This window comes from Trachurus trachurus, assembly GCF_905171665.1.
Source record: "Trachurus trachurus genome assembly, chromosome: 23".
NCBI classification, from domain to species: domain Eukaryota; kingdom Metazoa; phylum Chordata; class Actinopteri; order Carangiformes; family Carangidae; genus Trachurus; species Trachurus trachurus.
Genome location: NC_139912.1, coordinates 20,608,998 through 20,626,531, shown reverse-complemented (window position 1 = coordinate 20,626,531; position 17,534 = coordinate 20,608,998). Strand labels below are relative to the sequence as shown.

The window sequence follows — 17,534 nt, the reverse complement described above, 5'->3', positions numbered from 1 at the left end:
ACACATCCTGACAAATTGTTTGGAAGTGGATGTAAGGTTTGATTCTCCATGAAATAAAGTTATGACACATATGTAACAGGTACTGTATAGTGACATTAAAATAGTACATCACCATGGCTGTTTTTTTTTATTTAAAAAAAAAAAAGAAATAAATATTGAGAAGCATTTGGTTTAATATCAAAGGAAACTGCTACAAAATACCAAATCTGAAGATGTAAAACTCTAACAAAACTACATCTATGGCAGGCCTTACTCACCCTTTGAACTGTTTCTATCTCTTAAATCCAGTATTGTCCAGTAATGCAGTGCCAGTCTTAAAAAAGCACAAATTTAAGGCACTGTTGGGTTTGTCCGCCGCCTACTGTGGCAGATTGTTGAACATTTGAAATGTGCATCATTTGTACAATTTCACACTGCAAATACTGAATCCAACTTTCAATTCACTGCATTAAAAAAAAAAATGTAATTACGTTGTCTAGCATCTCCTGGATTCTTAGCTTTTTTTTTTTGTTTGTTCGATTTAGGGGGATGCTGTAAAAACACACAAGCAAATCAGGAATCCCTAAGTTCAGTAAAGTCTCCTTACAGCAGGGAGGGGAGGGGAGTGTTTAGAATTGAGTATTACAAACTGTCAACATTCTCACAGTACTCCTTATGACAAAAAAGAAAAGAAAAAGTGTAGTAGCGTCATTACGAGAGGCTGATATGATCAAAGACCAGCGGGGGGACTGAGCCGGACCCCCGTCATGACAGGAAACATCTGTGGGATGAGCGCAGACTGTAACCTGGACATGAGCCGTCCTGACCCCGCCGTCTTCCTCTGGTCTGTTGCTCATGTACACAAAGAGATTGACAATAAAAAATACACACCAGCCGTTCAGAACAGGCGTGGAAATCCAATTCAGGTTGGGAAAGGAGAAGAGGAGGGGGGGGAGGGGTTGCACCACAACTTGAAAGAGGTAAATAATAAATATAATAAGTGATAATAATAATAATAATAGCTTGGGGGATATATTGGATTATATCTGCAGTAGAAAGTTTCAGATGACCGTTAAAAAAAAAAGAAAAAAAAAAGTACACTCCCTGATTTTGTTATATCGCTCGAAAAAAAGTTGCGAACATGGGAGCACTGCTGGACGCCGTAACAAAACCCAAGGACAAAGGGAAAGAAAAGCCCATACACGGAATACATGGAGCCGCCGACGACACACACACACACACAAACACACACGCATACACACATACACACACACACACACACACAGCAGCTGAATCGGCGTTTCTGTGCCGTCGCCTGAACTGTCCCGTGTGCGTCTGTGCTATCGCCGGCCTCCCGGGGAGTGTTTGCCTCTGGATACAGATGTGATACTCTGCTGTGGTAAGTGAGCAGCAAGAAAATAATCATAATAAAAAAATAAAAGTGAGCTTATGCTTTGCTTTTTAATACAGGAGATGTAATAAAGCTTGTGCCACCATTCACATGTATTTACAGGACGCCCTCTGCAAATCTGTCCATGCCTTCCTCGCTCGACTAAATAATAATAATAATAATAATAATAATAATAATAATAATCAGAATAATAATAATAATAATAACAAGGAGTACATCGAACATCTTCAGGAAAAATCAACATCCACACTGTGTTGTATTGAAAGCTTACATAGAGGCATACTCTGAAATAGAGGCATACGTTGAAACATGCAGCCGTTTTCATACAGTGCCCAAATGAACTGGTGGGTCAGTTAGTTACACTGTGGGAGGAGGAGGAGGAGGGAGGGTCGGAGTATCTGCACACATCTTAAATATTCCAGAAGAGCTTCGCTTCCTTGTTAAATCCATGACATTTCTAATACAAAGATTATAGAAAACAAACACTGCAACGCTGAACAGCTTTTCTTGCAAAGATCCTGTGTTGAGAAAAAAAAAATAACAACGAAAAAAACAAAAAAAAAAAAAAAAAAAGCTCTCCCATGGCACAGACTTAAGTCTTCCCCGTTATAAAGCAGTGAAGGAGCAGCAGCAGACCGGTGCTGTGATGCTGGGAGGGCACAGAAGAGAGAACTCTAAATCTAATGCTCTTTGACGGCGGTCTCATGAGAAGCCTGAAGAGTTGGCCGAGCCGTGCTGCTGGGGGCCGCCGGCCGTAGTGTCCGCCGCCGTGCTGGGGTGGAGGCTGGAGGCCTTCAGGGGCGTGTTGCAGCCGTGGGCCTGGGGGAAGCGCTGGTGGTATCGGTCCAGACGCAGATACTTGACTGTCACCAGCTTACCTGTGAAAAGGAAGAGCAGAGGGAGGAGATGTCAGTCAACAGCTAGATGCAGAAAGAGGGAGGAGAGAAGTCTCTGAAATAATCTTATTTTTCTCTATTTATCATTAGTTCAAGAAATTAAAAGGTCTGAGCTACAAGTTTAATTCCTCCTGGCCAGTAGGTGTTGCACTCACACTCGCTCCAAGCTAGTAGCTAAAGCTAAGCTAACGCTAATCGTATTTAACGAGCAGCAGCTCCGGTGTTGACAGTGGACTGGAAACACATCTGAATCACTTCACACTAACTCACCTGCACTGGAAACGTTACAGTACCGACTGACCGTTAGTTAGCATTAGCATTAGCATTAGCACAATGCCATTTCTCCACAGAGCTATCAGGATCTGGCTCCCCCTGAGCTCCTCCTCACATGACATCAACGTACTAATGCTGTTGTCGCTGAGATCATTTCATGCCAACGTTGCCAACGTAACCAGATGTAAATATTTATATATTTTGGACCCGTCAAAATTTATAAGACAATCATTTATATACTATAAAAAAAAATTCAGTAAAATTAATACGTATTCTGCACCCCTCTAGACGTTCTGTGGATGTATTATTTTTGAAAAATTAAATCGTTTTGATGAAAAAGTTGTAACCTTTGTTTGATTGGAGAAAGATGGTCATTTTTAAAAATCTAAAAACAATCTATGGCAACCCAGATGATTAACTAACTACTAATGTTAGAAACCAAACATCAATATAATTTAATGCGTATGATCATTTAGCTTAAATAGCTCCAAGTAGAAATCTTTCATGTGGTCCAACACACAGCAGCTATATGTGCTATATATTATATAAAAAACATGAAAAGAGGAAGACACTGACTGAAACAAACCCCCACAATGCACTATGTCTTTCAAACAGCAGTGACACACTGCACCACTGACATCAGACCACAGTGCCAGTCTATTTGCTATTCAAACAGCGTTGGTGCTGGACAGGAAATGACACTGCGCTGGCCTGAAATCAGCAAAGACACTGGCTTTGCATTTTGCACCACTTTGCATCAGGTGTATACAGCCCTGCATGTCTGATTGAGATAAATGGTTGTTGCAGAAATAAACGCATTTGATGCTTCCTCTGTTTTCTGCAACACACACTCTGTCTCCACTCACTGTAGCTGCTAAAATTGATGTTTCCACTTGTCTATGTGAGGTTCGTAACCCAGGTGTTTCCTTATTATTATTATGTACAGTCATTTATCATGCTGCACCTTCTCTGAGGTTCTCTGGTCACCCCTCACAATATACATAATAATTCACCACATAATCGATTGTATTGACTATTATCCAATCAGGATCAGTTCTAGTGTTGCTGTCAGTGTGATCAGGGTGAAACAGCATGTTAAAGCTCCTCCACCCAAATGTTTCCACCACTGAACCAGGAGCTATGTCCTCACGTCCTGTCACTATCCAGAACAATGGAGCTGTAAAAACAACTTTTCCACTTCTCAACCTTTTTCCCCCCAAAACTTTATTCAAGTTCCTCTGTTTTTTGTTTTTTTTCGCATGCACCAAAGCCTTCACCATCATCCCAATTAGTATGATGCATATTACCCTCCTCTTTGACAGCACTGCCTGCATGCCACCATGTTGGAATCAACTATTCAATTCAGACCGTATGAATGAACGGAACGATATTTGTCGAGCCAAAAACCGAAAAATCTATTTGTGGCGGATGTAATGAATGTGTGGGAAACACTGCTTGTTTATCTGGAACTAACCAACTCACTCAGTATTCCTCCACACAGTGCGGAGGAATACTGAGTGAGTTGGTTAGTTCCAGATAAACAGGAGGTTATGGTTAGATCGTTAGGGGGGCGAGTCCAATTAATTTGACATATCTGAGCTTTTTTTTTTTAAGAGTACGCAACAGTTATTTTTCCTGGGAATTAGTTACTTTTATAATGTAGTGATTCAGTTACTAACTTGGGGAAAGTAACCAATAAACATAACTAATTACTTTTTAAAAGTAACGTGCCCAACTCTGGTGATCAGTCTTGGATGAATAAATGGAACTGGACTTCCTCTGTGATTTTAAGTGTTATAAAGTGTGAAGTTTACCGTCAAACCAGGAGCCGTGAAGTGCCTTGAAGGCTTTCCCTGAGTGCTCTGCAGAGAGACACTTGACATAGACGCAGCCCTGTGGAGAGAGCAGGAAGCACAGAGTTACATCCTGACGGTCGAGCAGCCGCGGGGCTGGATGCGATGTGACGGTTGGTTCGTGTCTCGGCGGGAGCGTACCTCTCGTGAGTTCTTGTCGACAGTGATGTGGACGATGCCGTCATTGTCGCTGCACTTCTCCAGGATGGCCTGTTGGATGGCCACGTCCCAGTTCTCCCCGACCTCCCTGGAAAAAGACAACACGCGTGAGGAGACGTTACGGGCAGGAAGTCAAACAGAGGGAGAAGACTAGAGAGATTGACGGCTCATTCAATGTACGGCAGAGACAGATACTCACATGACTGGGTCGAACATGTTTCTGATCTTCAGACATGGAGTCAGGCTGTTGGGAGGAGAGTTCCTCCGGTCCAGAGGGAAAGCTGAGGGGGGGGAGAGAGAGAGTCCGGTGAGCAGGTGTTCATGGGGATCAGGCAGGTGATCATAGAGAAAGTGAACAAACTGACATGTTAACCAGAGCCTGTGAAATACTAAGTACAAGAAGCTAAGCTGGCAGCATGCATGTTGTCTTGGACTTTACCAACATGGACCACTGGAAATGTTCAGTTTTACAGCCAATCCAACCTGGTTAGATATAGGCCCATCACAATTATTACATAATCACCTGATTCCAATCAGGCTGCTAAAATCTTTTCCGTTCATCTGTATAAAAACAGGTGGATGAAACTAACAGAAATGTCAGATTGCATCACTATTTCCACTATACTACCACTATTTCTTTTTTTCTGCTACGGTTTAATGACACGAGTGGAGCGTCACAAACAGGAGCTTCATTTCTAATATTCAACAACAGCATTTCCAGAGCATCTATTGACATCATCATCATGAATTTAGCTGCAGTTTTTATTTATATGTTCAAATATTTAATGCCTCTTCTTCTTCATAAGGTTATTATGTAAGGGATAATGTATAGTTCGGAGGTTGTTATGGAGAAATAAACCCCGACAGGTTGTATGGAACAAATCATTTATCTCTAACATCACTATTAGTCCGACGCTGTTTAATGACGGTAAAAATTAAACACAAGGTAAATATCCTGCATAGTTTCTCTTTTCTGTGCTGCGCTGATCAGAGCGGCGTCCCTAGCAAGGGTCTGTTATACATGACGACGGTCCGTTATACAGAAATAACAGACCGCAGAACGCAGCGCTGGACCAATCAGAGAGCAGCATTCAATAGAGCCGTGTAATAAATAAGGGTATTATCAAACTATGTTTAGGCTTATACTATTTTGTGGCATAAGATAAAAAAGTCAATTACATTGTTAATCGCAATTATTTGTACAGTAATTAATCGTCATCTTAAAGTAATAGTTTAACATGTTGGCAAATTGGCCCATTGCCATTATCCCTATAGTTTTAGGAGAAGGTTTGTTACCTTTAATTGTCGGTGCAAACTATTTTTAGAACAGTGAAGCAGAGCCGTGAGCTGCTCAGAGCTACGCTACGGAGGCTAATGGAATTTCTTGGTTTCCCTCATCAAACTCATCAAATTTCGTAAATGATGCAAAGCCTGCGGAGCTAGTTCAGCCCATCCTGATCAGCTGATCAGTCACATGCTCTCCTCCTCCAAATAGGGTGGGCTACTTAAACCCCCAAGCTTACCTGCTCAACCCTGTCTATGCTGCTGGGGCTTCTATTTTCTGCTCTGCTGCTGCTGATGCCGCCCATGAGGTTTTGCAATCCCACCTCCTCCCCAGCATCCACCTGTGGGCTTTGTCTCTATGATCCCCTGGGGGGTCTGCTTCATTCCCTGTAATGTCTGGCAAACCAGATCATTCAGGGAACGAATAACTGAGTCAGAGCCTGATGCCAAACCTACTGCAGCCATGCTCAAGGATGCCTATGCTGTGCTTCAGCTTGCAATGCTAACGTTCTGTTATTATCTCAGAGTGTGGTGAATGTGCAGGTCACAACTTGTCCACCAGATAATTTTGGAGTTGTTGGGTTGTGTATTTGATGAGTTTGATGAGGAAAACCAAGGAATCCCATAGCCTCCGTAGCGTAGCTCTGAGCAGCTCACGGCTCTGCTCCGCCGTTCTAAAAACAGCTTGCATCGACAATTAAAGGTAACAACCCTACTTCTAAAACTATAGGGATTATGACAATGGGCCAATTTGCCAAAATGCTGAACTACCCCTTTAACTTTCATGCTAGTGATAACCCTGGTTAGTTAGCTTCTTAGTGGCTGCACCTGACTGTGACAGTCCTCTGTGCCTCTGTCTGTCTCTGTCAACACTCACTGTCTATTACAACAACGAAGTGACAACAAGACGGTGATTTTATCTCCAGCCTCCCTCTCCCTTCACCCTTTTCTTTCCATTTCTGTCTCAACACTGATATTTATCTCATGTTACTGTTGACATTTACTGACAGAAAATCTGGAGTGGCAGCGACAGTGCATCTGTCAGCTCTGTGTATCTGTTTACCCGTGTTATCTAGATACTTTACAGTTTGAGTGAGCAAACGCTGAGAGGATGTTACCTTTCCCCTGCCAGACTCTCAAGGGCATCGAGGTCTTGTCGCAACTGAGCGAGGGCTGGATCCACCTCCAGACCAGGAAGTCCGCTCCGCCCAGCCTCTGGCTCTCTGTTCGGATCCTGGACTCGTTGGCCGAGAGGAACTTCACGGCTCGCTCCCAAACCTTCTTCATCTTCTTCCTGTAAAAGATCAGCACGTGTGTCACATCCTCCCCACCTGATACATCAGCTACACAGTTGATAGACAGTCCTCAGATCACTATGCTGGCTTCCTGTGACGCAAAGGATAGACTGTTGGTCTACAAAGCACTAAATGGTCTTGGACCAAAATATATTAGAGATTTATTAAATCCATATGAAGCATCCAGACCCATCAGATCACCTGGGACCGGTCTACTGTGTGTTCCCAGAACCAGAACCGAACAAAGTGAAGCAGCATTCAGTGTGCCTGTACCATTCACCTCTATTGTGATCACTGAGCAGCTCGCGTCTCTGCCCGGCTGATCTCAAAACAACATGCACCGATAGTTAAAGGTAATAAACCTACACCTATGACTATAGGGATTATGGCAATAGGCAAATTTGCCAAAATGTTGAACTATCCCTTTAATCATGATATTTGCTATTGTTTACCGTCTTATTTCCTTTCAAATGTATTTTTCTGTGCTGCGTATTTTGAATTCCCTGGTGTATGAAATGTGCTATACAAATAAATGTGCCTTTGCCATGTGGCTTGATAGAGAATCTGAATGAAGGATCCAATTAAATGTGTTGTTGATGAGGAAAAACTACATTAATCTTCAGCAAGGACATTTTAACTCTCATTCTTTGCAACTGCTTTCAGAATATCCCCACATTTCAATTATCATGCCATATATGACCATGAACAATATTGGAGCATACATATTACTGTATTTCATATATCAAGTTATCAGCCCAAGCCTATAAGACAAGCGTGTGGATATCAGGCTTTTTCCTTGAAGGGGGTGTGGGTTGTTGGTACTGACCGGTCCTGAGGCTGGACCAGGGAGTCTCTGACGTGGGGGATGGGCAGGTAGGGCTGCACGTCCTCGTTCTCTTGGCAAGCCTCGCTGTGGTTCTTCATCACGTCTGGACGACAGAAGGTGGTTAGAAGAAAGGATTCGAGAATGAGGAGCAAATACAGTGTTCAGAGAAGAAGCTTTGCTGCGAGATGTTCTTCCGTGTTTACATCATACATCCAATAGTTTACAATGACGAACCAACATCTCGCATCTACTACAACAAGGCTAAAAACAGAGATCAAATAATTTTTTTCCTAACAGCTTTTTCATGTGGCGGCTTCAGGACACTTGGGTCAGTACAGACGAGAAGTATGGAGGTATGTGGATGTTTCATAGTGTGTGTTTTGGACGATTCAAAAGTTAACTCTATCCGCCACCATTATATTGAAATCCATGGCCAGTCGGACCCCCCCTGGAACTCCAAAAGCGTTCTGATAACTCTGAAAGTTCTCCAAACCCTTCCTTGGCATGACGGTGAGTAGAAAATTGGTGAATTATCGATTTTGGGTGAAGTATCCCTTTAACCCTCAAATACAGGACGTGACTCTATTTCAACGGACGGGCAGAAAACTCCAGTGGCAACACAGACTGAACACACAGACGGGCACTACCTAAGTCACGTGATAAAATTAATTGCGCGTTACTGTTCCGGGATTACTCGCATGCGTTAATGCGTTAACTTTGACAGCCCTACTTGTTATAAAGAACTGTTGTTCTGCAACATATGTATTAGTTCTGAGCACAAAGATTGTTCGACATCGATGATGTTCGACACATCAGCCTGTTTCTAAAGTGTGTGTGGTGTCTTCTTACCGATGATCCTCTCCACCATGTCGTACATCTGCCTGGTCTCCTCCTCCTCTCTCCTCCAGCGATACTTGACGTACCAGACCACGCCCCACACGCAGCCCACCACTGCACACACACACAGAATTGACAGGTTAAACAAACACTGCTGCTGTAGTTTGCTGGTAGGATGCTTGGAAACGCGTTCTCACCGAGCGCGATGAGGAAGACTCTGCTGATGACGGTGAGGAAGGCTCGGCGGAAGCGGCACGTGAAGGGCATCTTGGGGTGTGTGGACTCCAGCCGGGAGATCTCGGACACGTCGGTCACGGGATCGTCGGCTGCCTGCCCGGTCAGCCTAAACACACACACGAACACACACACAGAGTGGAGTGAGTACAGACGACACAGTGAGGAGGCTGTGCAGAGATCAGGGTGAATCCTCAGATCTCCTCTCACCTTATGCCGACGTCGTGGCCCGCCCGGATGACCCACTCCAGAGAGGTGAGGATGAAGTCTTCAAACTCCGCATTCTGGGCCTGAACAGAACACAAGGGTACTGATGAGAGAGGGACGAGCCGGAACAAACCAGTTCACATTCCACAGGAGGCTGCTATTTGAATACTGCTCATCAGTGATCGTCCGTCCTCTCCGGGTTTCCTTTTTCTTCTGACACCACAAACATACAGCTACGTCTCCATAAAGTAGAACAAGATGGAGGTCGGCAGTCTTCTCCGTGATAGTGGAGCTAATCAGCTGATTAGAGTGTGACATCATTAGGTTACAGTAATGAACTTATTCTAATATACTGAAGATACTGTATTTTGGGTCCATTCACGTACTGTTCCACCTGCTTTTTTGACTTGTTATCTGTTAAAAACAAAAGCCAGACTCGCATGCATAACCACCACAGCTTCCAAAATAAAATAGGTGCAAAAGCCTCATCCGGGCCGTAAGCCCATACTTCCTCTTTAATGTGTACACTACGCCCATGTCTATATGTTGTTTTATGTGTGTTTGTCCCAATGTTGCTCTTTCCTCGTGGTGGAATGAAGAGGTTCTGTGAAAGAGAATTTCCCTGAAAGGGGCAATAGAGTCTAAAGTCTAGTCTGGGTTTTCCTTAAATGTAAGCCAGAATCTGTACAATTAAAAGAAATAAAGACATGAAATATTTCAGCCTGTGTGTAACGAATCTGTATAATATATGAGTTTCACTATTTGAATTGAATTTGTGAAATAAATTAACTTTTCCATGATATTCTAAATCATGGAGACACAACTTATCTACCACGTTGTTTTAATGCTGTTGCATTGTTTTATCCCGTCTGAGTACTGTGATCGATATTTTATTTACCTACTGTATTATATCTTATCTTATCTGTATTTTATTTATTGTATTGTTTTTATTTTATGTAGTGTACTGTTAGCTGTATTTTACTTATTTATTAGGGACTGCGGATGCAAATTAGTGGCTCTGTTATAATCCGGCATATTTACAACAGTAATCTTTTATACTATTGTTCATCAATATGCATTGCCCCTATCCAAATTAAGTATTATTATTATTTTCTTATGGAGAAAGTAAATATAGGACGTTAAAAAGAGCTGCTTCAAACAATAAAACACACTGATGCTCCTCAGCATCACTCTCACATCCTCCACTCAGACCATTCTCAAACCATCTGACTAAGAAACAGGTTAGAAAACACTCTACTCCTCCGTAAAGTCCATACGCTTCATAAAAACTCAACAAAGCTCACTGGTTACAGCCTGACAGGCAAAGACACAGAATGTCAAGGCCACTGAGAATGTGTGAAGTGTTACAGTAACAGTAGTGATGCAGACGGCGTTGTGGACGACGTACCACTAGATAGGCGTAGGCCTCGTCCATGGACAGACTCCTGTTGGGACTCCTCTGGTCTCCGCAGTCGTGCTGGCCTGCAACCACAGCATCAAACCATCAGTGGTGAAAACAAACTGCATCAACACAATGTGTCATCGCATCCTGTTTATCTGCACTTCAGCACTAACATTTACATGGGAGGCTTCGACGGGGACAAAGTTAATATTTTTAACCACAGTACATTTTAAATATTTGGCTGTTGATGATGTAGCGAGCTCTTTATTAGGAACACCGACCGCACTATTACTGGATGGAGCCGTTTGTCCTCTAAACACCACCACATGATGATCAGATACATTCATATTAATGAGGAGGTTCTTAATTAACATCCCAATGAGTGAGTGTGTGTGTGTGTGTGTGTGTGTGTGTGTGTGTGTGTGTGTGTGTGTGTGTGTGTGTGTGTGTGTGTGTGTGTGTGTGTGTGTGTGTGTGTGTGTGTGTGTGTGTGTGTGTGTGTGTGTGTGTGTGTGTCAAAGTGCTGAATATATTGGAGAGGATGATATGAATGAAGTGGAATACACTCTGGATAAGGAGCTGCTCATTAACATATCATCACCTGTTATTAGTCAGTCACTCAGTCCTAATTACAACATTAAAAGCTGCGTTCAACAGCTCTGCCTCACTGACCAACTCTCCTGTCTGTGTGACACTGTCAACTTTTCTTAACACATTGGTTTTGTCTGTGCATAGAGCAAAATGATAAGCAAATAAAAGTGCATTATTTGCTTATTAAATCATTAAAAACACAGAATAACAGCCTAATTAACACACTTAAATATCATCTATATTGTCCAGTTCCTCTGTATTGATGTAAAATGATGTTTGACCTACCACCAGACCAACAGGTGGAAATGTGTGATGACTCAACAACGTATTTATGCAGAAAAGAATGTTGATCAAACATGATGAGTGTAAATAATCACAGCTACAGTGGGTGGATGTGCAGCAGAGTGTGGATCTACCAGCGATGTGGGCCAGGTGGTCGTGTAGGTTGAGCAGCAGCTTCAGGATCAGGCTCTTCACTGCGTCGTCCTGCAGACACGAGAAACACACACAATGACAGACTGCACGACGACACAATCCAGCTGCACGGTCCTGCACGCACACAACTATTCAACAACAACAAAGTCCTACACGCTGAACTAAAACGCGTTCTGATAGGAGCTGCAGCTGACAGGGTGATGTCCCGTTGTCATCGCTGATGTGACCTGTTGCCGATGACGACCGGTCAGAGTGATGCTCACTGTCTGCTACTGATGAGACGCTGGCTAACACTGGGTTTAGGATGCACTGGTCCGGCTTTTCAGTCCCAATACCGATAGCTGGGCTCAGCGTATCGGCAGATACCAGATACCGATCAATACCACTGTTGAATTAAACTTTATTTTTTACATTTTTATTGAAAACAGTGCTGTACACTGACATATTTTTATTCTTGTACTGACACTTCATTTATTTTTTTACATTTTTGATTGAAAGCCGTGCTGCTCTTGGGATTGCCACTTTTGAACTGTTTGCACTTCACTAGTGCAGAGCCTTTACACTTTATACAAGTTATTTTATTCGTTTTATTGTTTTTCACTATTTGCTGAGTTTGTTGAATTTTTATAAAACTTCACTGAAGGTTTGGACATATAAAGAAAGCGAGAGGTGTAAGCTCTCACTTTTGTTTCTATCTGCTAGAGAGGCTGAGAAATCAATTATTTAGTAGGTGTTGACACTTGTGTTGAATTTCCAGAACAACTTTGTTCGTTTTGGGGGGGTATTATAAAATGGCTCATAGGTTTTACAGGTGTTTTAGGCCTGAATAGGTTGATAAACTGTAAATCTCACCATGTGGAAGAGAGTGAAGGCATCAGGCGTGACTTTCCTAACTTTCCTGTAAAACCTTGTGTCTCTGTGTTTGTCGTCTACCAACATGCTGTGTGTCCTGCTGATACCTGATGTAGCACCTGTCACAAACAGAGCTGAAGTGAATAGATGGGTGTCATGGATCAGCTTCATTATCCAATACCCGATCTGTCTATTTAATCAATATCTGGGCAACTGGGCCGATGTCTGATCGGTGCGTCCCTAATCTGAACTGAAATCACTTTCCACATTTGCGCCCACTCGTTTTCAGTGACATGTGCAGCACTACAGCACATCACAGAATGGATTTGATCAGTCCTGTTTTTGCATTCTAGTTGATATCTAAACAGATTAGAACCAGTGATTTAGTAAAGCCTTAAAATAAATGTGGAACTTATTAATAAAACTCACTTCCAGTTCAGTTGGACTGGTTTTACAGCTTGGCTCTTTGATCCACCTTTGTTTATACAAGGAGGGGAGGGGGGGGTTGGACAAAAACATATAGGACACCTCCCCAGCCAGACAGATATGCATTCGCTTTCCAGTTGACATGCACATCACAACAAACACCCGACGCCTGAGAGGGAGCAGCGTTCCCGGGCCGGACCAGGAGAGCAGGCTAAATTCATTAACAAGCAGCACTTAGACTGTGTTCACTGCTTACATCCATTACGCTTCCAATCTAATTCCGGGTTTAAGTGTACACACTGCATTTCCTGTGCGGTTTAAAAAAAAAAAAAAAAACTTAACTACACAACTTTATCATGCAGACAAGTTAGAAGAGGTGTCAAGGAGAACATATACTTACATTAGAGTCGAAGTCCTCGCCGAACGGGTGGCTCTTAACTGTAACAGAAGAGAAAGCGGATCGGTGAGGTTCGTGGGGGGGCGGGAGGGGGGCAGAGACAAAGGCCTGCTCATCGACACTGCACTTAAAAAAAAAAAAAAGGCGCACGCTGGAATAGTAGAAGGAAAAACTTGGTCTGTTTTACAGTAAGGCCGGCGTGTTTGGAGACGTGAAATCCGAGTGGAGTTCAGACATCACACGTGAGTCAGTGTCTGTACATGAGGCTCGGCCCTTGAGAAAAAAAAAAAAAAAAAAAAACCTCACCACATTCAAGCTTGGCACTTTGAGGGCCTGAATTAATTCAGAGCAGAATGACACACATTATATTCTGGCTGTTTATTCATTGAGCAATTTGGGAGCCATGAAAGTCCAACTTTAAAGCCATTTCTCTTTTTTTCTTTCTTTTTTTTTAAAGGACTGCACAGTCATATGGGAATACAGTGCTGACAGGCCGGGGACAGGATGAATAATACTATCACTGGTTTGACTGTGTCGGGGCAGAGAATTAGAAATCAAAGCACGAATACACTCATTTTAACTAAGTCCACGTTTCTGTGGATAAAAACATTTAACGCCTTATGACTTGGTTTGTTTCAAATAGAAGAAACTGAATTCCTTTGAGTCTGAGTCCGCTCCCAAATATGCCGCTGATCAAGGAAACCATTGTCAGAAATATGCATCTTATACCTGCATGCTCATCGAGATGCATCATCGTAGGGCGTGCACCTTGCCTTGCCATTCAGCAGAACATCAAAGTTGTAAAAAAAAAACATTTTCCAACACTTATTTAAAAGTTTTAACACTAACTTTGATTTTAATTGTGCAAATGTTAAAATGATTGAGTATTTTAACTCCTCTCCCCACTGTCTTGTTGATCCTGGTTTGCAAATATCCGTCATCTACCCGGACTTCTTGGGAAGTTGATGATGGTGACTTTAGCGGGGAGTTTGAGCGGAGACGGATGCATCAGAAAGCCACGCTGTCTGGAATCTGTTTGGGTCGGGAGCTGAACTCAGATCTGCAGCAACAACGCTTCTCAAGAGAGGGATGGATTCATGTTCCTGCATTTAAAGAGCAAATCTAGTGGGTGCACCTGAAGGAGGGAAGAGACTGAAAACAGCACTGTGGACGCTCATCTGAGCTCCTGAACTGTGACTTTGTTGACAACACAATGGATGCACTCTGGTTAGTTTAAAGGGATAGTTCAACGTTTTGGCAAATTGCCATAATCCTTATAGTTCTAGGAGTAGGTTCGTTACCTTTAATTATCGGTGCAAGCTATTTTTAGAACAGCGGAGCAGAACCGCAAGCTGCTCAGAGCTATGCTATGGAGGCTAATGGAATTTCTTGGTTTCTCTCATCAAACTAATCAAATACACAATCCAACAACTCCAAAACGCTCTCGTGAACAAGTTGTGACCTGCACATTCACCACAGTATGAGATAATAACGGAACGTTATGAGACAGAGTTGTAAATTCATGCAAAACAGCTAATGTGTGTTCCCATCTGGGACAGTTTTTCAGCAAGCAGCCTCTGCATTTACCTCGAAAACAATTCTGTCTCGTAACGTTCCATTATTATCTCATAGCGTGGTGAATGTGCAGGTCACAACTTGTTCACGAGAGCGTTTTGGAGTTGTTGGATTGTGTATTTGATGACTTTGATGAGGGAAACCACCAAGAAATTGCATTAGCCTCCGTAGCGTAGCTCTGAGCAGCTCACGGCTCTGCTCCGCCATTCAACAAATAGCTTGCACCAACAATTAAAGGTAACAATCCTACTCCTAAAATGTTGAACTATCCCTTTAAGTAATATATGGGATCGTCTGTTGTTGTTTAATAGGCATGATGATCACAGATTTGCCAATTTTCCTCTTTTTTCCCCCCAAAAAATAAAGATGTTTCCAGTCATGCTCCTGATGCTTTCTAAACAACTGCAGTGTGAAGCTGAAGCTAAAAAATCCCACAACCACTGCACGTGGGAACAGAAGCTCTACTCCAATCTATGGGTTTAAATCGCCAATGCACGTTTAGTCCACGGGATAAACATTAGTAAAGCTGAACTTGCACATCTCATCAGGTACTTACTGACTGAATCCACCTCTGAGGACCCAGAGCCCCTCATCCTCAGGTACATGAGGCCTAGCAGCAGGAAGAAGAGGCAGGCTGCCGTGAGCAGGAACATGGACAGGTAGTGAGCGCTGAAGCTGCCCGAGGAGGCCACCTCTTCCCTTTTGAATTGCTGGAGCAGCTCATCCTCCGGGACGGACAGCTTCTGCTTCAGCGCCGTCTGGCTGTACGAGTGGTTGGGAGCGGTGTGGTTGGAGTGGTTGCCCCTGTACGGCTGGGACAGGCTGCTGTAGTTGGAGAAGCGCGGTCTCAGCCCGATGCTGTACCTATTCAAGCTGCTGCCGCCGCCGCCGCTGCTTCTGAACGAGCCGTCCTCGCTGTCGACGTGGTTGTTTTTACCGGCCTCTCTTCCATGGTTCTCGGCGAGGGAGACGTAGATGGACTTCCTGGGAAAGTTGTGGCTCCGCAAACCTCCTCCCGACGGGTCCGAGTCCCTTCTCCTTAGCTCGTCTTCCTCCCCCTCCTCCCTCCGTCTTCCCACCATGTTTAGACTCCCGGGCGAGTTCAGCTCCCTGCTAGCCGCCCCTCCCGTCTGAGACCCTCGGCCGACTCCGTGGGAAGGGATCGCCGCCTTCGGGTGGCTCCGTCTGGACTCCAACCGATCCCGCTGTCGGTCCACGGCGCCGCCGAGGCCCCCGACCTCCTCCTCGTCCGAGTCTGAGTAATCCCCGGCTAACTTGCTGCTAGTGATCGAGTGAGACGCCCCACAGCCATTTACAGAGCGAGAGTTCTTCTCCGTTTCCCCCTCATAATCGTCCTCTTCTCCCGATTCGTCGTAATCCCTCCCTTTCGCCTCAGGGCTGGATCTGGCACGAACTCCCCAGCCCAGCGAGACACCTCTCTGTCCGTCCGGACCCGGGGAAGAAGTGCTGCTGTTCAGCGGACTCCCGGCGCCATACTGGCTCTTGGTAGCCACGGTCGGCGTTGTAACGGGCCTTATCTTCGGTTGGTGTTGAAACCCGGGGCTTCGGTCCGCCCTACCGCTGTGATTGAGGCCCTTTCTTTTCAGTGGAGTTTCGGCGTCAGACTCGTCGGAGCTGAAGCCGAGGACGGAGGACTTCCGGCCCGGTCTCCTGTTAGAGCTCAGGTGCGTGACGTCATGGCTGGCTGGCCTGGGTCCCGCCGTGTTGCCGCCGCCAGTGCTGCTGCTGTTGATGGCCCCGCTGCTACGGGTTTTCCCGGACCTGGAGCCCCGCTGCTGTTGCTCTTCCCGAAGCTTCTTCAGTTTCTTCAGATATACCGGCCGGGTGTTTTCGGTAACCGGGCCTGGGCTGATACCGAAGCGCTTTAATTCGGAGAAAAGCTCCTCATCCGTTAACTGCATTGACGCCATCTTAGACAAAACTCTAGGAGAAGGTTGTGTGACGGAAATGACGTCGAGGTGAAGTGGCAGTGGACCAACTGGGCTGCGTTCAAAACCACCGGCCAACTGTTAAAAAACGGTAATAATTATCAAATTCGTAACTGTTGTAGCGCTTAAAAATGTTATAATTAAAACTACCGTTATTCAGTATAAAATGATCTATTATAAAATATAAAATAAATAATTTAAAAGAATAAAATACTCCAATCTTTCTGAAATTTAGTAGCAAAACGTGGCCTTTTCCATACAAATGTGTCGTTTTCTACTGTATAATAATAATAATAATAATAATAATAATAATAATAATAATAATAATAATAATAATAATAATAATAGCATACTTAATTTTAACTAACTCAAACGTTTCATAATCATCAATAAATGTGATTTTTTTTTTTTTGTAAAGCGAAATCTGACACAATAAAACTTTCTTCTTTTTTTTTTATCATGGTTGATGTACAACAGTCGGCTGGAGAAAACTGAGGGACTGGTTTGCTAATAAAACAAACCATGTAATTGAGTTGGAAGCCAAGCAGAGGCTATTTTTTTATGAAGAAAACAAAGGAAATTCCAGTGAGAAAAATTTGGCGACTGCTCAATGTACTAAGCTCATATTTCTTATATAAATTTGCCCTGTAATA

General features: G+C 43.7%; 1 protein-coding gene across 1 annotated transcript; it reads right to left on the bottom strand.

Annotated features, from left to right (window-relative positions):
* Positions 1-136: 136 nt before the first annotated feature.
* lemd3 (LEM domain containing 3) lies at positions 137-16,887 on the bottom strand. The gene is given in 14 exon segments (XM_083999160.1): positions 137-2,209; positions 2,212-2,268; positions 4,374-4,452; positions 4,554-4,659; positions 4,771-4,852; positions 6,974-7,149; positions 7,977-8,079; positions 8,826-8,927; positions 9,011-9,156; positions 9,258-9,337; positions 10,663-10,736; positions 11,664-11,733; positions 13,361-13,398; positions 15,489-16,887. Coding segments are annotated over 14 exon segments (2,715 nt in total). The 5' UTR covers positions 16,864-16,887; the 3' UTR covers positions 137-1,982.
* Positions 16,888-17,534: the final 647 nt, after the last annotated feature.